Source organism: Danio rerio, chromosome 20 (assembly GCF_052040795.2).
Source record: "Danio rerio strain M-AB ecotype USA chromosome 20, GRCz13ab, whole genome shotgun sequence".
Taxonomy (NCBI): Eukaryota; Metazoa; Chordata; class Actinopteri; order Cypriniformes; family Danionidae; genus Danio; species Danio rerio.
In genome coordinates, this window is record NC_141040.1 from 1,130,001 (window position 1) to 1,152,979 (window position 22,979).

The 22,979-nt window shown below is 38.8% G+C and overlaps 2 protein-coding genes across 8 annotated transcripts in view; both read right to left on the bottom strand.

Annotated features, from left to right (window-relative positions):
* The window catches only part of lats1 (large tumor suppressor kinase 1), a 777,671-nt gene that overhangs the window by 582,087 nt on the left and 172,605 nt on the right, over positions 1 to 22,979 (bottom strand). The window lies entirely within an intron of this gene.
* rngtt (RNA guanylyltransferase and 5'-phosphatase) overlaps positions 1 to 22,979 on the bottom strand; it is a 176,688-nt gene that overhangs the window by 132,960 nt on the left and 20,749 nt on the right. For all 7 annotated transcript variants that reach the window (XR_015517531.1, XR_015517530.1, XR_015517532.1 and 4 more), the window contains 4 exon segments: positions 14,622 to 14,697; positions 3,321 to 3,573; positions 1,378 to 1,487; positions 492 to 593 (listed from right to left, as the gene is read on the bottom strand). Coding sequence is in view for 1 of the 7 variants with exons in the window: in NM_212867.2 (NP_998032.1) it covers positions 492 to 593; positions 1,378 to 1,487; positions 3,321 to 3,573; positions 14,622 to 14,697 (541 nt within the window). In the remaining 6 variants the exon portion in view is untranslated.

The window sequence follows — 22,979 nt, forward strand, 5'->3', positions numbered from 1 at the left end:
GGCTGTAGGTGTCTGTGTAGCTGTTGGTGTCTGTGTCGTGTGCGACTGTAGGTGTCTGTGTCATGTGCGACTGTAGGCGTCTGTGTAGCTGTAGGTGTCTGTGTCATGTGCGACTGTAGGCGTCTGTGTGGCTGTAGGTGTCTGTGTCGTGTGCGACTGTAGGCGTCTGTGTCATGTGTGACTGTAGGTGTCTGTGTCGTGTGCGACTGTAGGTGTCTGCATCATGTGTGACTGTAAGTGTCTGTGTCATGTGCGACTGTAGGTGTCTGTGTCGTGTGCAACTGTAGGTGTCTGTGTCGTGTGTGACTGTAAGTGTCTGTGTCGTGTGTGACTGTAGGCGTCTGTGTGGCTGTAGGTGTCTGTGTCGTGTGCGGCTGTAGATGGCTGCTGTGTGTAACTGTAGGTGTCTGTTGTGTGTGACTATAGGTGTTTGTGTTGTGTGTGTGGCTGTGGGTGTGTGTGTGTGTGTGTCAAGGTGTCTTTACACTCACCGTGTGCCGTCTGCTTTCCAGCTGACTTTATACCCATTCTGCTCCAACATGCGAATGTTCTTGCGGTCCATCGATACCGGTTGAGCACCAGGAAAGCCAGATCTGACAGACAAGCAGATAAAACACCTGTGATAATGGGACACACTGCAGATGTGCTTTAGCTGATGTCCCCACATCAGTAAAGGCATTCCTGGCTGCAGGTTCATCAGGATAATAACTTCGGCACCTCTGCTTTTTGATTACTGGGATACAAAATATGTTTCCCATTACTTCAGACACCCTTAAAGGCACACACGTCATGTTCTCTGGACCGTTAAGTCAGCATGAAATGAAAATTCTTCCAGTCTATTTTCAAACTGCATGCTGCTGATTTTTGTATGAACCCTGCATTTGAATCCGAGTGTTGAACATAGTCATGAAAGGATGACATTTTCACTCAATTCATTTTCCTTTGGCTTAGTCCCTTATTCATCAGGGACAATGAATCGCCAACTATTCCAGCATATGTTTTACGCAGCGGGTGCCCTTCCAGCTGCAACCCAGTACTGGGAATCACCCATACACACTCATACTCGTACACTACGGCCAATTTAGTTGATCAGTTCCCCTATAGCACATGTGTTTGGACTGTGGGGGAAACCAGAGCACCCGGAGGAAACCCACGCCAACAAGGGGAGAACATGCAAACTCCACACAGAAACACCAACTGACCCAGCCAGGACTCCTTATTGCTGTGAGGCCGCAGTGCTAACCATATTTAGACACACACACTCACTAACACAGACTAACACATATCTTTATACACACACACACACACACACACACACAGTCATTTACTAACGCAGAAACACTTGTAACATGGACACACGTCTGTACACACACTCACCTGTCCCACTCTGAGAACTGCTGGCACTTCCTCTGGATTTCTCCGAGTTTGGGCTGTGTTGTGACTTGAGAGACTCCTTTGACAGAGACGCCTTCCAGAAACACAGCGCCCTGAAACACACACACACACACACCTCAAACCGTCACTCCAGCTCACAAGACAGCTGATACACTCCCAGTCATGAGCCTTATCCTTATCTGTGAAGTTGGGAGATTTTGTTTTTCTGAGATATAAACAGTTAAAGTCAGAATTATTCGCCCCCCTGTTTATTTTCCCCTAATTTCTGTTTAACAGAGAGCAGATTATTTCAACACATGTCTAATCATGATAGTGTTAATAACTCATCTCTAATAACTGATTTATTTTCTCTTTGTCATGATGACAGTCAATAATATTAGACTAGATATTCTTCAAGACACTAGTATTCAGCTTAAAGTCACATTTAAAGGCTTCACTAGGGTAATTAGGGTAAAGTTAGGGTAATTAAGCAAGTCATTGTATAAATAAATAACAATGCCAGTGACTCGTGACCCCTAATATCCTCTGAGATGGTTATAAATATATAAATCTGACACACAGGCGCACACATACCAATAGGGCCAGGTCTATTCATTGTTTAAACGCCACTCTGAGACCATCCTCCATGCTCAGTTGTGGCCTGTATTGATTATTGATGTACACGAGTGCCGTAAAGGTATCAGAAAGTTTAACCTGCTGCCATAATATCAATGTGCTGTCTCAATGTATTTTAATTCATTTAAAATTTAGTGTCCCGCTATAAGTATTTAGGCTTTCTACTCGATCAGGAGCTTTCTTTCAAAGAACACACAGCAAATTTGGTTAGGAAATTGAGAGTTAAGCTCGGATTTTACTATCGAAATGCATCCTGCTTTTCTCTTAAAGCTCGCAAACATTTGGTGTCTGCAACATTTTTACCCTTGATTGACTATGGTGATGTTTTTTATATGCATGCTTCAAACAAATGTCTTCAGCCTTTACTCCATCTATCACAGTGCTCTAAGGTTTGTTACAGGCTTACCATTGTGAATTGTATGCCAAAGCTGAGTGGCCTTCTCTGTATGTAAGAAGGTACACCCATTGGATGACTCTGGTCTACAAGGCTCTTCTGGGACTGGTGCCTTCATACCTATGTTCCCTTCTCCATAAGTCTAAAAGCCAGTATGCCCTACGCTCAAGTGAAGCTTATCATTTGACTGTTCCCCGGTTTCGAACTGAAATCGGGAAGCGAGCCTTTAGTCATGCCGCCCGCTCATCCTGGAATACTCTTCAGTCTGAACTAAAGATATCTGAGCTCATCCCAATGACATCGTTTCGCACTATCCTTTTTAACAAGCAACAACAGTCCATTTCTCAATGTATGTGTTTTTAATATATTGCAATGTGGTAAAGCGGGAAAACTGAACTGTATTTTTATATAATATTAATTTTATATTTATTACTAATATTATTACATTTTTATTTATTTTTTTATTTATAAATCGTGCGTTGCAGACCTCTTGGCCAGGTCACCCTTGTAAATGAGATCTTGATCTCAATGGGTTTTTATCTGGTTAAATAAAGAAACATATAATGTGCACACCGCAGAGGTCGCAAAAAAATGTACACTGTTTTGCTTCTGTAGGTTATGGATGAAATATGGTAAGAGCAAAAGTTTCATAAAATGAATGAATGAATTTATTAAAATGTCCCACGACCCCCCCGGGGGGTCCCGAGCCCTACTTTGGGAACCCCTGCTGTAGACAATCCAAAACTACTATTGCTTAAGGGGGCTAATAATATTGACCTTAAAATGGTTTAAAACAACTAAAACTGCTTTTATTCTAGCCGAAATAAAACAAATAAGACTTTCTCCAGAAGAACAAATATTAGAGGAAATACTGTGAAAATTTCCTTGTAACGCTTCTTTTTCAAACGCATCTCACCAGTTTGAGTCTCTCCTTCTTCTTCTTGCTCTGCCCGGTGTGAGATGAGCTGGGCTCGGAGGCCGGAGCGCTGGCACTGCCGTCTTCCTCCCCATCCTCCTCCTCGTCTTCATCGAAGCACCACTCGGGCAGTGGCGGGGCGGCGGGAGCGTCCTCCACATCCCCGTACCGCCGGAAGAGCTCCTTCAGGTAGTCTCCTTTATAGATGCCTGGCGGACGAGCCTGAGCGAACGCTGCCACAGCCGCCTCGATGCTGAAAATCACAACACACAGCACTCTTAGCAGTTAACAGAGAAATGCAGATTTTAGATGCTAATGGTCTAATCTGAATCAATGACTTATGCTAAGCTAAGCTAAAAATGCTTCCGTCGGACCCACAGATCAGTTGAATGGACTCAAAAATCATGGAATGGATTTCTAGAGTGTCAGAATCAGCAAACTTATCTGATGATGGTCAAATGATGTAATTTCAGGAGTAAAGATGAAAATTCAGTTAATAAAGAAGGAAAATACAGTTAATAAAAGGTAATAAACAATGATAGAGGTGTGAACCTATACTGGTCTAACGGTTCGGTTACGATTATCATGTCATCAATTCTGTTCAATTTGATATTGTAATGAGGTTCACGGCCCTTTGGCCGCCGGGAAGAAGGAGGCGGAGAACCGACGCAGTTTTAAAATGATTTATTAATAACAGTGACGGCAGCTCCTCACGGAGGCCGCCATCAAAACCAAAACAAACTGAAAGTAAAAGTAAAATATGTCCGGGCCCGGTCCTCTCTCGGCCTCCTCTACCATCGTTCCTCCTTTTATTGTCCAGAGCTCCTTCCGTGGGATCCGAGGCAGGTGCGCACCGCAGGTGTATCCACTCACGCGGTGGCCTCACTCCGTTCCCACGGCTCTCGGCCACGCCCCCTCGCCACAGATATCTCGGTGCATCATGATGCATTGACGATGCTTTCCATACACAGTGTTATATTTTGGGGGGAGGCTATAACAAGCTGTCTGTATGAACACCGACACACAGCACCACACTGTCTCTCATCCACACACATACACAAACATAGACAGCAACAAACAAACACACATGCGCACACACTTAAGCCCTCGCAATGTGCGTTTAGCCGGGACAGTTTGCGCTGAGTGTAGCAAAAAAACGAAAAAATTAAATAAAATAAAAAAACGAAAAAAAAAAGAAGCACTTTAGCAACGGTCCCTTACTGAGAGCTCCCCTCAGCCCATATTGCGAGGGCTCAAACGGAGCAGTGCTCGTAATGTCGAGCGAAAAGAAAAGAAAAAGACAGCTGTGAAACATAACCAGCTTTGTCTTTTTGTAGGAAACACACTTTAGATCTTTTTAAGGTAAGAGGTTTATGAGTTATTGCCGTCTATAACTGAATGTGTGTCAGGAATACCGAAAAACAAAACCAACATAACCGCGCTCATTTCTAGCGCCCCCTGGATGTACAGCGCCCTTAGCATTTGCCTATACTGCCTACAGCCACAGGTTGGCCCTGAGTTGGCTCCTGACTGTTGTAAATACCCGCGCTCACCTCCCTCACGACAGAGCGCATAGGAGATAAATGAAGTCAGTACATAATAACCGGTTATGATTATTACTGAACCAATACCAAATTGTCCGCATTTGCATTGCGGTGCACTGAAGAAACTATTAATTTTGACACCCCTAAACAATGATTTTACTTAAATAGAAAAAACTTTTTTTTTTTTCTTCCTTTAGTCTTAAAAGAAAGTTTTGAGCGAGATGCTAATGGTCTAATCTGATTCAATGATCTATGCTAAGCTAAGCTAAAAGTGCTCCCGTCAGACCCTGAGATCGGCTGTATGGATTAAAAAACTCTTCACTCTAGGAGAGCTGTAAAATGAGCGTAATTCCAAAAACAGTGAAGTGTTGTTTTTAAACTTGAGAAAATCAAACACAGCGTAACACCAAGAACAGCACAGGATCTACAAGAAAATTACAACTATTAACACCTCTCCTCCTCGATACAACCAATCTTTTCAACTATTAGCATGCTTGAGTGAACGTAATGAAGTATTGATTGGGTTTATAAACTCTGCAGAAGAGTTCTCGTACTGTTGCACATCCACTGCTGTTGCTTCAGGGCCCAAGATATGGATCCAAGTGGTGACCTGAAACTATATCAAAACTGATTATTAAGCCCCAGTTCACCTTCATAGTATATTTCTCGGCTGTTTTTAGCTGTGTTTTAAGTGTGGGGTTGATATCAACTCAGTGATGAATGTATTTTGGGACTTTGACAGAGTCAAAATGTACTGGAAAGAGATTCACACAATTATTGAGAGAATAATTGGAAAGATATTCATAATGTCTCTCATGATTTCCTCCTGAATTGCACTGTGGAACTTTGTCTTGATTGGTATAAAGAATGTGTACTGCATGGATGTTTTGTATTACTTTTGTTTTACCAAAATATGTGTCGTATTATTATGATCAACTGCTTAGCAACCTTGTACTTGAGCCAGACGACACTTTTAGCAGTGGAATGTTTGACTTCTGTTTTACACCAAAGCTCTGAGGCGTTTCTGTGGATCTGAGCCTTGGTGTAAGGAACACCACATAATCAAGGGAAGAAATGAAATCACACAGCACCTGAAAATAGTACTAAATAAAAATAAAAATAAATAAAAGAATTGCACTCTGTAATATCATTTGAAGCACTTGAGGGAGAGTAAACATCTTTTCATCTTTGGGTGAAAAACGCCTAAAGTATCAGTGTCGATGAATTACAAAGACATTTAATACACATTTTAACATACATTTGGCTCAGAAAGCATTTTGAAAGACACACTGAATTTTGCCACAAATATTACACACTATTATTATTATTATTATTTTAACCTTACTGACCCCACACTATTAAATGGTACTGCGTGTATATAAAGTTCTGTCTAACTCATGTACGTCTTCCTTTGAGAGTTTGAAGTGTGTATGGGAAAAAGATTTAGGTCACAAAATTGAAGATACAGATTGGTCTGAGATATGTAACAACTTGTATTCTAAATGTACCTCATTGGGCGTTCATGAGCTCAATTATAAATTCATTAACAGAGTTTATCTTACACCTTTGCTTCTGATTCATAGAAACTCCTCTGATCTTTGTTTTAACTGCAAAAAAAGGCAAAGGAACATTCCTTCACTGTTTCTGTGACAAAATCATCTCTTTTTGGAAGAAGATGCATCATTTTCTACAAGGACTCTTTCAGATAAAATTCAGTTTTTTTCTAGAATTGTATTTGTTGTATGATGGAGTAGAGAGCGTGTTGGACCCCCACACCAAACAACTGTTTTTAATTATGGTGTATCTGGCAAAGAAATGTATTCTTTATTGTGGTCATCTCCTCAGGTGTCTTCCTTTAAAATGTGGTTGTCTCAAGTATGTGCGTTATTTCACCTTGAGAAACTTACTCATGATGTAAATCAAAAGTCAGATCACTTCTGGCAGCTCTGGACACCTTTTTGGCATTACATCAATAATCTCTCCTGATTTTCTACTCTATGGTGTGTGTATATATGTATATATATATATATATATATATATATATATATATATATATATATATATATATAGATAGATTTTATTTATTTTTTTGCTCCTAGCCTGACTGTATTACCATGTTTACTTGTTTTTATATCTCCCTTTTATTATTTTTTTACTTCCCCACTTTATGACTGAGACTGTATTTGTATGTGTTGATTTATCAAAATAACCCGACGACAAAAAAATAAAATTAAAATAAAAAAAAGGCACTGCATTTGAAACTAAAAAAAGGGGGAAACTGAACCTTTGCATTAATTTTCACAGTATTCCCTATATTTGTGTCTTAATATTTCGGTTAGTTTGGCGAGAATAAAAATGTTTTTGAAAAGTTTAAATGCATTATTCTAGCCAAAGTAAAATAAATATTAAGAGCAATATTATTGACCCTTTTAAGAAATATTGTTTTTCGATTGTTGCCTAATGGCATGCCTCATTCATTTTCTAGTCGGCTTAGTCCCTTTATTAATCCGGGGTTGCCACAGCAGAATGAACCGCCAACTTATCCAGCAAGTTTTACGCAGCGGATGCCCTTCCAGCCGCAACCCATCTCTGGGAAGCATCCACACACACATTCACACACACACTCATACACTACAGACAATTTAGCCTACCCAATTCACCTGTACCGCATGTGTTTGGACTGTGGGGGAAACCGGAGCACCCGGAGGAAACCCACGCGAAGGCAGGGAGAACATGCAAACTCCACACAGAAACGCCAACTGAGCCGAGGTTCGAACCAGCGACCCAGCAACCATCTTGCTGTCAGGTGACAGCACTACCTACTGCGCCACTGCCTCGCCCTAATGGCATGCCTAATGATCCTAACTTGCCTAATTACCCTAGTCAAGCCTTTAAATGTCACTTTAAGCTGAACACTAGTGTCTTGAAGAATATCTAGTCTAATATTGTGTGCTGTCATCATGACAAAGAGAAAATAAATCAGTTATTAGAGATGAGTTATTGAAGTTGTTGAGTTTAAAAATAATGCAGAGCTTCTGTGTAGATGTTCATTTTTTTTCATGTATTTCCTACCAACCTGCAAGCCGAGGCAATTTGTCAAACGTGACATTATTTACACACCGCTGAGCGACCTACTTGCTTCATATCTTCAGCATTTCATCATGTTACAAGCGTGCAATCACTGCACTGAATTTTCAGAAATAACTTCTGCACAGCATAGACAGTATATTACGCTTGTATACAGACTGACCTCATTTTCATGTTTTGAGAAATATGAACCATATTTCCAAGGTAAACATTCATTCATTCATTTTTTCGTCGGCTTAGTCCCTATATTAATCCCGGGTCGCCACAGCGGAATGAACCGCCAACTTATCCAGCAAGTTTTTACGCAGCGGATGCCCTTCCAGCCACAACCAATCTCTGGGAAACACCCACACACACATTCACACACACTCTCATACACTACGGACAATTTATCCCACCCAATTCACCTGTACCGCATGTCTTTGGACTGTGGGGAAAACCATAGCACCCGGAGGAAACCCACGAGAATGCAGAGAGAACATGCAAACTCCACACAGAAACGCCAACTGAGCCGAGGTTCGAACCAGCAACCCAGCGACCTTCTTGCTGTGAGGCGACAGCACTACCTACTGCGCCACTGCCTCGCCCTTGTAAGGTAAACAACAAATTCAAAAGTAGCACGGTCAGTTTGGTGGTTTTTGCCTCTAAAAAACATCTAAAAACACTTTTAATTGTGGATTGCTGTAGCAAAGTAATGCTTTACAACTCCGATGAGTATCCTTGTTGCAAATTAATAAATAACTGTTCAATAATATCTATCTAAAAACAAGTTTCAGATTTGAAAACTAGAAGAGTTGTGCTGTCAACTGGTATAAAGTTTGTCATGATTGCTTCATGTTTACACTGTAATGTAATGGTTTAAAAATGTAACCGTAAATGATCCCACAGGCTGCAGGGTGACAGTAAACGTGTTTTAATCTATTACTCTTCCTACGTGACAAAAAGAAGTCATAAAATATATATTCAGAGGTCTTAGACCTTTTTAACGATATATAGTTTGTCATGATTAGATCAGGATTTAATTGCATAAAGGTGATGTAAACTTAAGCGCCCCAGTGGCGGACTCTGACAGTTAAGGCTTCATGACCCGAACGAGCCCTTAAAATACAGTTAAAATGTTAATCCCTGAAGTCTGCATTTGCATATCTCATTTACATATTTCTTTCAAGCACGTTCATACTGGCGCTTATGACCAGCTTTCTCTTTTGACTTAGTTTGTGAATATTAATGAGGTCATGTCGATTGGTCATGTTGATCCAGTCACAGGAAATCAATATTCATGAGCCAAGCCTCCCTCCAAAACCCTCCTGTCAGCTAATCAGGCAGGCCTATACTGAGCGAACATTATGTACCCTAATTAATATTCATGAGCCAAGCCTTTACCGTAGCAGCATTGGTGAACTCACAACCACACATAACAAACTCAGCCTGTGCATTTTGCTATCTTCTTCGTACAGCTCTGTAGACATCTCAAATTCATTCACTCATCCATTTTCCTAGGGTTTTGTCTCTTATTATATAAGGGGTCGACACAGCGGAATGAACCACCAACTACTCTGGCATGTTTTATACAGCGGATGCTCTTCCAGCCGTAATTCAGAACACCCAATTGGCCTATAGCGCATGTGTTTGGACTGTGGGGGAAACCCGAACACCCGGAGGAAACCCACGCCAACACGAGAACATGCAAACTCCACACAGACGCCAACTGACCAAGCCAGGACTCGAATCAGTGACCTTCTTGCTGTGAGGCAACAGTGCTAACCACTGAGCCACTGTGCCGCCTTGCTTGACTTTATCAATAAAGAAATGAGCTTGTCTAGTGTGTCGATTGGAGTCAGTCTGAAGTACACAGCTCTCAGTGTACAATTCTTTGCTTATTTCAGTTCGTTTTTTATTGTCACTTTAAGTTGTCGTGCTAAATAAACCGAGAGCTCATGTCTCTCATATCCGTTTGCCGCTTGATCAGAGTCAAAGGGGTTTGATTGATATTATTTTATTGATATCGTTCCCTCTCATTTTCATCTGCTCCATCTGAGTCAGAGATCCAGCATCAAAATCCTCTGTACATTATTTTCAGAAGAACACACACACACACACACACACACACACACACACTCGCGCGCGCTGCTGACGTCTTTCTCTCTGCAAGAAGTTAAAAGTCATTTCTAAGTCTCGGAGTCTTCAAGTTGTAATCTATAAATGGAAAGGCTCTGAACAGTAGTAGGTCTTCCTCAGAGGCATCTGCTGAAATTTCAATGAGAGCGCATTAAAAAAACATGCGCTGAACTGAGGGCTTTACTTCTATCACACGCGCTCGGTCAGTGCTCGAGACGCTGCAGCCTGAAAGCCTGAGAGACGCTGCAGTGCAAGCAAATTTACACTGACAGATACTGTAAGCAGATCTGCAACTCATCTGACCTTTACCCTATTATTATCATTATTCTGCCCCAACGCTTCTGTTCTCTTCATTTTTACACACAGACATATGTAAACACAGCCTTTAACAATCATACACACATCTATACAACAACAACAACAACAACACTGCTGCATTCACTGAATATACACATCAACTAATCCATACATACATCCATTGATCATCTATCTAGCCATCCATCCATCCTTCTATCCATCAATCATCCATCCATCCATCCATTCATTCATCCATCAATCAATTCATCATTCATCCATCCATCCATCCATTCATTCATCCATCAATCAATTCATCATTTATCCATCCATCCATCCATCCATTCATTCATCCATCAATCAATTCATCATTCATCCATCCATCCATCCATCCATCCATTCATTCATCCATCAATCAATTCATCATTCATCCATCCATCCATCCATCCATTCATTCATCCATCAATCAATTCATCATTCATCCATCCATCCATCCATTCATTCATTTATCAATCAATTCATCATTCATCCATCCATCCATCCATCCATTCATTCATCCATCAATCAATTCATCATTCATCCATCCATCCATCCATCCATCCATTCATTCATCCATCAATCAATTCATCATTCATCCATCCATCCATCCATTCATTCATCCATCAATCAATTCATCATTCATCCATCCATCCATCCATTCATTCATCCATCAATCAATTCATCATTCATCCATCCATCCATCCATTCATTCATCCATCAATCAATTCATCATTCATCCATCCATCCATCCATTCATTCATCCATCAATCAATTCATCATTCATCCATCCATCCATCCATTCATTCATCCATCAATCAATTCATCATTCATCCATCCATCCATCCATCCATCCATTCATTCTTCTATCCATCAATCAATCAATCTATCATCCATCCATCCATCCTCCAATCCATTCATCCATCCATCCATCCATTTTTCATCCATCCATCAATTCATTTTCATTTTTCATCCATCATTGTATCCATCCATCCATTTATCATCTATCCATCCATTTTTCATCCATCCATCCATCATCCATCCATCCTTCCCTCTATCCATCCGTCCATCTATCATCAAACATCCTTTTTTCATCCATCCATCCATCCATCCATCCATTCTTCCTTCCTTCTATCCGCCCACCAATCCATTTTTCATCTATCCATTCATCATCCATCCATCCATCCATCCATTTTTCAATCATCCATCCATGCTTCCATCCACTCTTCTATCCATCCATACATCCATAATTTTTATCAAGCCATACACCCAACCACCTATCTATACATCTATTCATCCATTTCTTATCTTTTCTTCCATCCATCTATGCATTCGTCCATTTATAAACTATCCATCCTCATCCATCCATCCACCCTTACATTTATTATGTATCCATCCATCCATCCTTCTCTCCATCAATTCATTTATTTATTGTCCATCCAACCATTTTCATCTATCCTTCCCTTCATCCATTTCTCATCCATCCATATTTTCTTCATCTATCCATTATTTATATCCATCCACATTTTTCATCCCAAACACACACTCGCATCGTGTGTGTATGTGTATGTGAGAGAGAGAGAGAGAGAGAGAGAGAGAGAGTGTTTTTCTCCCCATTGTGTGTGAGTGTTTGTGTTTGGTAAAAGCCTGCTGTTGTTGTTATTAGAGCAATGTGTGTGTACTACATTGACTACAGTTCAGCAGAACACTATAATGTCAGATTTTAAAACATTTTGTTCCATCGTTGTGTATTCCCCAAAGCCAAACTCTTCTTAAAAAGTGACGAACACTTTAATAATCTGAAGACTCTTCAATCATGAGTAATCTTTTATGTGATACTATGGGCAAAGCAATTCCTCCATGAAATCAGCGATGCGGTAAAGCTGCTTTAATGTTTATCTGCAGGAATGTGAAGAGCACAGCCAGCGCTGCACCTGTTCACTCACGCTTATTCTTCCTGCAGGTTGCGATGTGACGCGTCAGTCAGTCAGAGTACACGCTGAGCTTGTTTATGGTTGACCAGCGATGTCACAGCTCACTGCACTGTGATGTCACTCAGCTGATGATGCGCTTTCAGTCAGATCTTCTCAATTATTTATTTTCAGACTTTATTAAGGGAGAGTTGTTAATCCTTGCCTGTAATATTGATTTTCATCTTTCAACTTCACCCAATAATATTGACCTTCAAACTTTTTAAAACTGTGGGGTTTTATTTCATCCCAACTAAAATAAAGTCTTGCTCTGTTGAACATCACTCGGGAAATATCTGAAGGAGAATTTATATTGTACAGGAAAGTGAATCATCTTGTCTTTAACTATTACTTACAAATGTGCTACAGTGCATTTTCATCATTTATAGAAAAATCATAATGATATGATGACTGTCTGCTCAAGAAATGCATTAATAATATCAATAATGAACCAAGTTGTACAGCTTAATTTATTAATTATCATCATCATCATCATCATCATCATCATCATTATTATTATTATTATTATTATTTAATAATTGTATGTATTTGTTTATATATATATATTTATTTATTAAAAACAAGAAATGCATTAAAAATATTATTAATGAATAAAACTGTACTGCATAATTTATTAATTATCATAATCATCATTATCATCATCATCATCATTATTATTATTATTATTATTATTATTATTATTATTATTATTATTATTATTTATTAATTGTATTTATTTATTTGTTATTCATTTATTTATTTATTTATTAAAAAACAAGTAATGCATTAATAATATCAATAATGAACCAAGTTGTACTGCCTAATTTATTAATTATTATCATCATCATCATCATTATTATTATTATTATTATTATTATTATTATTATTTAATAATTGTATTTATTTATTTATTATTTATTTATTTATTTATTAAAAACAAGAAATGCATTAAAAATATTAATAATGAATAAGGCTGTACTGCATAATTTATTAATTATCATCATCATCATCATTATTATTATTATTATTTATTTATTGTATTTATTTATTTATTATTCATTTATTTATTTATTCATTAAAAAACAAGTAATGCATTAAAAATATCAATAATGAACAAAGATGTACTGCATAATTTATTAATTATCATCATCATTATTATTATTATTATTATTATTTAATTGTACTTATTGATTGATTGATTTAAAACAAGAAATGCATTAATAATATCACTAATGAACAGGTATACTGCGTAATTTATTAATTATCATCATCACCATCATCATTATTATAATTATTTAATAATTGTATTGATTTATTTCTTTATTTATTATTGATTATTTATTTATTTATTTATTAAAAACAAGAAATACATTAATAATATTAATAATGAACCAAGTTGTACTGCTTAATTTAATAATGATAACAACAACAATAATAATAATAACAATAATAATAATAAAACAAATAATTATAATAATGATATAAATAATAATAATAATAAAACAACAACAATAATATTAATAATAATAAAAATAACAACAACAATAACAACAATTATAATAGCAATAATAATATTAATATTAATAATAACAACAACAAAAATAATAAAACAACAACAACAATAATAATAATAATAATAATAATAACAATAACAACAACAACAATAACAATAATAATAATAATAATAATAATAATAATAATAATAAAAACAATAACAATAATAATAAAAACAAAAATAATAACAATAATAATAAGGGCAGCGCTGTGGCGCAGTGGCACAGTGGGTAGCATGATCGCCTCACAGCAAGAAGGTCGCTGGTTCGAGCCTTGGCTGGGTCAGTTGGCATTTCTGTGTGGAGTTTGCATGTTCTCCCCATCTTGGCGTGGGTTTCCTCCAGGTGCTCCGGTTTCCCACAGTCCAAACACATGCGCTATATATGCTATACATGAGCTAGTATATGCTCCACCCACTCTTCATGTTTCAGTTTAGATTATGCCAAACATCAAATAACAAATGCACATTTCCAAGCACTTCACATGACCTTTGAGTAAATTACAAATCAAGTACTTCTGTACTAATAAATGGAGGACTGTACTGTTCTGCTGGAGTCATGTTTCATCAGGGTATCTGTATTTAACGCAAGTGCCTGAGATTTGTGTGCTTCATCCACCACTGGACGAAAACATTCATTCTGTACACAGCATGTGCTGATTAGGTGAGTGCTCGTGTCTGTTTGTGTTTGTGAACCAACCTCCAGTCCATTTTCTCCACCAGGTAGGCACATATTAAGAAGCCGGTGCGGTTGAAGCCGTGCGTGCAGTGAACGCCTGCGGGAGAGAGAACACAACAGTGACTTACACACAGCTGAATCACACATTATTCACACAGACCAAACGCCCACCCGCAGAACCAATCACTGGGGGACACGTCAAGCCCCTTCATCCCTGACTCAAATCAATATCATCATACTTGTGTAGGGTGACACAACATATCAGAAAATTATCCTCATCACGATAAAATTATATGCAATATCCAGAGAAGGGTTCAATTAGTTTAATGTGGTAGTGTGCTTTCTAGATGTGTTGTATAATTTGTTTGTACTGGTGTAAAGCACTTTGGTTAAGGAAGGAAGGAAGGAAGGATGGATGGATGGATAGATGGATGGATGGATGTCCAATATCAATAATGTGAACATGGACGGATTGATGGATGTCCAATATTATTAATGTGAATTTGGATGGATGGATGGATGTCCAATATTAATAATGTCAACTTGGATGGATGGATGGAGGGATTGATGGATGTCCAATATTAATAATGTGAATTTGGATGGATAGATGGATGTCCAATATCAATAATGTGAACATGGATGGATGGATGGATGGATGGATGGATGGATGGATGGATGAAAGGACATCAAATATTATTAATGTGAATTTGGATGGATGGATGGATGGAGGTATTGATGGATGTCCAATATTAATAATTTGAATTTGGATGGATGGATGGATGGATGTCCAATATCAATAATGTGAACATGGATGGATGGATGGATGGACAGGTGGATGAATGCATTAATAATCTGAATTTGGTTAAATGGATGGATGGATGGATGGATGAATGAATGAATAGATGGGTAGACAGAATAATTGACTGAACAACTAAACTATGGATGGATGGACGTCCAATATTAATAATGTGAATTTGGATGGATGGGTGGATGGATGGATGGATGGATGGATGGACGTCCAATATTAATAATGTGAATTTGGATAGATGGAGGAATGGATGGATGGAAGGATGGAAGGATGGATGTCCAATATTATTAATGTGAATTTGAATGGATGGATGGATGGATGGATGGACGGACGGACGGATAGATGTCCAATATTAATAATGTAAATTTGTATGGATGGATGGTTGGATGGATGGATGGTTGGACGGATGGATGGATATCCAATATTAATAATGTAAATTTGGATGGATGGATGGTTGGATGGATGGATGGATGGATGGATGGATGGATGGATGGACGGACGGATGGATGGATGGATGTCCAATATTAATAATGTAAATTTGGATGGATGGAGAAATGGATGGATGGATAGATGGATGGATATCCAATATTAATAATGTAAATTTGGATGGATAGTTAGACGGATAGATGGATGGATGGATGGATGGATGGATGGATGGATGGATGGATGGATAGATTTCCAATATTAATAATGTAAATTTGGATGGATGGATGGATGGATGGATGGTTGGATGTCCAATATTAAAAATGTAAATTTGGATGGATGGAGGAATGGATGGATGGATAGATGGATGGATGTCCAATATTAATAATGTAAATTTGGATGGATGGATGGATGGATGGATGGATGGTTGGACGGACAGATGGATGGATGTCCAACATTAATAATGTAAATTTGGATTGATGGAGGAATAGATGGATGGATAGATGAATGGATGGGTGGATGTCCAATATTAATAATGAGGATTTTGATGGATGGATGGAGGAATGGATGTCTAATATTATAATGTGAATATGGATGGATGATTATTTATCTTATTTATATTATTTGGATGTGTTTTTAAGGCCTGTGACTAATCTAAACCATTTTGGGCACAATAAATGCTAAAGCTTGCCACTTTAACAAAGATCAACTGTGTTTAATTATTTAAACAATACACATTGTACAAAATGCAGTGTTGTTTATCAATTTGTTTGTGTTGTGAGAAAATGCAGTGTTTTATTAAATGTGTTTGTGTTTGGATGTGTGTGCCGTCAAACGGCTGAAGACCTTTTCTTATTTTGCTGGTGTTTTTCGTAATTGCATCTGTTTTCCTCAATTGCAGCATGTTAAGTTCTCTCGGCCACCGCAAGTTAGGCAAGTCATTGTATAACAGTGGTCTGTTCTGGAGACAATCCATAACAAATATTGCTTAAAGGGGCGAATAATATTGACCTTAAAATGGGTATAAAACAATTAGAAACTGCTTTTATTCTAGCTGAAATAAAACAATTAAGACTTTCTCCAGAAGAACAAATACTATAGGAAATACTGTGAGAAACTCCTGAATCTGTTATATTGGAAAAGAAAAATAATGCTATTATTCATATTCATATGATTCAGCTGTGTATGGTAAGTGATATCGTATTGCAACACTGCATATGTTCGCAGTATCGCGCAGCCCTAATTTCTGGTTCTTTGTTGAGTCTGGATCAGAGGAATGAAGCGACGCTGATGGATGACGGAACAAAAAGTGCTTCATTTGTTGTCTTCGTCGATACAGCGCTGAAATCTGCAGTGCTGAACTCCGGAGAACGGCAGTGTGAACTTATTAAGATAATTACAGTCATCAGCGTGAAGAGCAGACATGAACGCTTCTCTCGCAGAGCTGGCCTTTTGTTTCCAGTTTGTCTTTTTTTTTTTTACAAGGGGGAAGATAATCAAACTGTAATGAAAAACAGTGCCACGCAAAGGTCAAAGCGGCTCGTCTAAATGACCTTAACACAGCGCTAACACACTCTCTGATGAGCTCTGGGAGATTCGGTGCAAAGTTTTAAATCGGCTTTGCCTGAATGTTTAAAACAAACATTAATTTCCACTTCGACATCAGCCTTAATGCATGCTAGCATCAATTAACAATTAGCAAAGAGTTTTTCCAACTGTGGAGGAAAGTCCTTACCATGGTGGTAAGCATCTTGGGGCTTTGTTCACGAGTGAGGGAAGGATGGAGTGTGAGATTGACAGGCAGATTGGTGCAGTAACGCGGTCAATATACCTGTCTATTGTGGTAAAGAAGATGCTGAGCCGAAAGGTAGAGCTCTCGAGTAACCGGTCAATCTACATTCCTACACACACCTATGGTCAAGAGCTTTGGGTCAAGCCTGAAAGGACTAGATCTCCTATACAACCGGCTGAAATGAGTTCCCTTCACAGGGTGGCAGGGCGCACTCTTAGGATAGGGTGAGAAGCTCTGTCACCCGGGAGGAGCTCGGAGTGAGGCCGCTGCTCCTCCACATCCATAGAAGTCCCAAGTATGTGCGATAAAAGTTGTTGCCTTGTTTACCCACCTTGCAAATTATGCATTTAATTATGTTTTGTTACTTGTAACCACATGTACGGTACCAGGTTAACTCTTTATATTCTCATATCGCGTGTAAAGCCACGTAGAACCAGAAGGTTGTCATCGATCCAATCAGCGCAGATTAGCTTCGCGCTAAGGAGGGGTTTGGGAACAAATGAATAGCTGAACGAATCATATGAGAGTCGCTGGGATAATCAGGTAAAAATAAATGCAGATTATAAGACCTTGAAAGTGTTTTTTGCCCTCGCATGCATTTTAGACTGTTGTTGGAGACCCTTGCAACCAAGATATGACCCTAATTCATGTAATAGGGGCTCTTTACATTACAACTGTTAATAATTCAAATGAACACAATTCAAATTCAGATGGGCTGTTTCTCAATATGCGTTCTTGTCTGTACTTGCGTTCTTGTGTCCTCGTGAAACGTCATCAATCGTCACCAAAGTACTGTTCCAATTCAAAGTTCACATCTTTCCAAGTACAGATGAAAGTCCTGGATGTGTTCTTGCTCTGCCCCTTTGGCCAAGGATGCATCGAGAGGTGACTTGTGCGAACTTGCGAAGCTCAGGTATCCCAGAATGCATTGCAGCGTAACCAGCAAGCGCTAATGGTGGAGGAGGAAACCCGCACGATTTTAAAAATACTCCTTTACTGTGTCACATAATAAAGTTTTAAGAGTTTTTCAGGCGAGAATGTAGTTGTTTTAAACTCGAATCGGCAGTTTATTCACAAAGACAGCGCGTCTTTAACGATGTGACTCAACTTATGCGGACTCCGACTCCCTCCGTCATCAGCTCCCCCACCAGAGCAGCTTTACTTCAGCCAGGCCATCTCGGATGTACCGCTGAACCTCATCACTCCTTTGTAGTTAAAACATGATATTGAATACATCTTGGGAATATCTAACGGACAGTTTCTTGTCTTATAAATCTATTATTTGTTCTCAGGTGTATTATTTTGGCATTGTTATTTTCTTACCTTTTATAATTGTCTTAAATTAGGTTACAGTGTTGTACGCTGTTTGTCTTTTACGAAATTGTTTGACGTAATCTTTATTTCTTATCGTGCATGTCTTTATTTCTAATTGTGTGTAGAATTACTATTGTAGTTTAATAAATCTGATAATCAAATACTCGTGTCAGTGTATAATAACTCATTTTAATTCACATTTATATGAATATATGTGTACATTTTCTTAAATCAAAAATGTAGATTTATAATATTAATATATAGGGGTGTAACGATTTATCGTTGTACGATTGCGATGCAAAAATGTCACAATATGCATCGTGGCCTTATGACGATTTGATTACGATATGACGTCCGTTTTCTCTTATTAGTTGAGCTGTTTGCACGTGAGCTACGTTCTACGTTTTTTTAATTGTTTTATTTTCCAGAGACAGTCCTGTTTAATTTATTTTCTTAAAGATGGTTCAGTTTAACAAGTTGAAACAAAAGAAATACATAAAAAATAGTTTACTTGGTAATAAATAAAATTTGCATTTCAGTTTAATTTTAAATTTTATTCCAAATATTGGGATACATATCGAATCGTGAACATTATATCGTGATACACATTGTATCGTGAGCTGAGTGTATCGTTACACCCCTATTAATATATAATATTAATTAAATCATTTTATTGTTAATGTACAGTGAAACTGATGAATCCATGGTGAGATAAGTGACGTTATGAAGTACACTGCCGTTCCATTTGAAAAAGTACCCGACTTGTGTCCTCGCGTCCTCGGGAGTTCGTTCTTCCAAGTCAGAACTTCCAAGGACGCAAGTCCGAACTTTGCGTACTTGGTATTGAGAAACAGCCATTGTTTTGGCATATTATTAGCTCCATATTTGTGTGGTATTTTGAGCTGAAACTTCACAAACACACACTAGAGACATCAGAGACTCACTTTACATTTTGTAAAAAGGGGGAAAATAGGTCCCCTTTCAAATAATTTTATGCATAACATTGGCTTGTGCCATTTAAACCACTGAATCTTGCCGTTATCACACTACTCCTAACATTTCATTACCATGAATCTGTGACTGTTATATTACAGTAAGCCATTTAAACTGACATTTAAAAACTAAAGGATTTGGTACACGAATCTTGAAATAATAAAATGCCATCAGCAAAAAAAAAAAAAGCAGTGGTTAACTTGGAAAAACAAAGCAAATGTGATTCTGCAGACGATAAAAAATACAGCTAGTGTTAAGCATGTTGAAATTATAATGAGTTCATGGCATTTACACCCTGTCTACACCAGTCATGTCAACGGCAAACAGAAGACATCAGATGTGTGAAGCGCTCCGTGCTGCAGACAGTAAACAAATGCACTATGCTATTTCTGAAGTGCTCAGACAACAGGGGGAAAAGGAGGATGAAAGACTCGATGCTTCTGTGAAGGTTAGTTTTGACACGTTCACATCAATCGCTTTGTTTTTAGGCTGATTCTCAGAATAGAGTCTCAATATATTCCGCCCTCCTCATCCTAATGAGCCACTTTCAATACGTGTGGCCATTATTATAGCAGCTGATTACACCTGAGGAAATAAACACAGGCCTGTTAACTGTGCTTGATTTGTAGCATCTCGCGCACCACATGAGCGCAGTTTATCTTCAATCTTTGGCCATTAGTCTGTAACATTAGTCTCTCACCACCCACCAGATGAGGAGTTATAAATAATAATATCTTGAATTTTAGCTTTATTAGGCATGTGATCAGCCAAAGAAGGAAGATGAGCAGAGGACGAGCTTGTGTATATACAACCCCAAATCAGAGAAAGTTGGGACAGTATGGAAAACATTGCAGACAGCATTGCAGACAATACAACAAGCATATTATAAAGGGCCGTGAAACCCCCTCGTTTCAGCAGGGTGTTTTCACACCTCTACTTTGGAAAAAGCCAGAAAAAAGTGGGCGTGTCCAGCTCTGTTTAGGGGGGAGTGTCAGAGGAGCAAAAGAGGGATGGGGTGGGAGTGTCGAGAGTCAAAACACACACACACACAGGGGAGAAAGTGACTGTGTTTACATGGACATCTGTAATCGAATTATTTGCCAAATGATTAAATGGTGGACTTTAACTGCAGTTTGGCTCTTTCATTCAGGGAATTCATTCATGCCCCTCCTGACAAACGAGATATTTGATTCGAGGAACTGCTCTAAGCGTGTATTTTTCATGCAATGAGAGAAAAAAAAATAAACTCTGCATTTCTCTGTAACTTAGATGCACTCAGGAGGTAAGCTGCGTGTGTTATTCCGGTCACAAAATGCGCTAAAAAAATCCTACACGACGGCAATAGTTTGGTTGTGGTGCTAACATGTTTACTCTCGGTGCAATAGTTAGTTCGATACGAACAAACTGAATAAACAAAGAGCACTGGTCGCTCACTTACCAAATCTGCAGAGACAAGACAATCACCAGCAACTAGAGCCGTGTCTTTATTAAGAGGAGACGAGCAGCAAATCCGGATCACCATTTGTAGAAAAGAAAAGCTCTCGGGTAAACAATGCTCCTCTGACACGTATTTCTGTCGCGTGTCGCATGCACTGTAATCCAGCTGCGCTCTCATAGCGGGGAAACGAAAACAAAACCTTCCCTGCAGCAAATTATAAAAGCAACACTGCACGCTTGTTTTGCCAGCAGAACGTGGCGTCTCTCTGCCGTTTGAACATTGTAGTATTAATGAATATTAATGAAGTTGCACAATAGAGCGTGCTGATTGGTTTGAACCAAGTCTTACTCATGCATTAATGCAACACACTCGGAGACGTAATACGGTACACCCAGGTACAGACGTCCAGTCTACATGCTGGAATACACGCTAGGATCTCATGGCCGTGATGCAGCTTCAAAAATTTGTTTCAAACCGGAAGTACGAATTTGCTCGAAATAACGCAAAAACCACCAATTTTCACTCTTTAGTGAAATATATGTGTCCTAATAGTGTTTTAAGCAGTGTGGGACACTTATACCACTGTTAACAGCTCAACACGTGTGTTTTGGTGTTTCGTGACCCTTTAATGTGTTCCTCGTGAGTTTCGTTGTTTTATTTTTAAATAAACATGTAATCCAATTATAGTTCATTCGGAAAAAAAAAAGTTGGCACAGAATCAGTTTAGGGCTAGTAACCAGGTAAACTGGTGAAATGATGTTATGTGAAGCAGGTGATGTCAACAGATGATTGTACTTATGGTTTGGTACAAAAGCAGCATCCAAGAAAGGTCTAGTCCAGGGGTGGGCAAACTCGGTCCTGGAGGGCCGGTGTCCTGCACAGTTTAGCTCCAACACTAATCAAACACACCTGAACATGGTAATCAGTGTTTCCAAAATCACTAGAAATCTATAAGCAGGTGTGTTTGATTAGAGTTGGAGCTAAACTGTGCAGGACACCGGCCCTCCAGGACCGAGCTTGCCCACGCCTGGACTAGTCCTTTAGGAGCAAAGATGGGCAGATGATCACCAGTTTGCCAACAAACACATGAGAAAATGTCGCTGGTAACAACAACAAGCTTCATACAACTTTTACAAAATGTGCATTAATAGCAATAGGTTGGATGTACACAGAGCGACAGTAAATTGTGATTTCACGCTGACTTTAAAAGTGATCATTCGTGACCCTGACTCAAACTAAAAGAAAATGAGAAACACAACCCCTTGGCATTTTTAGACAGCTGGTAATGATAGCCCGTCTCTGCTTTATTATACAGCCACAACCAAATATAATGTCAGATGGCTCAGGCTGTCCTGTTCGGCGTGTGGCGTTTGTCAAGTCTCTGCGTGTGCTGGAGGGACTCTTTTAAAGAAACGTCCATCATCTGCCGAGCGCGTGTTCAGCCTTCAATCTGCGTTCAGCCCACTGTCAGAAGCACAAACTACTGCGTGCACAAACACAAAGCTTGTACAAAACCATATGCAAATGAGTTCCCCATACCTCCCGCTCTCTGGATTGCAGTCTGAAAGGCACTATTAGCTTTGACTAAAGAGTTCCAGGAACAAGTTGATG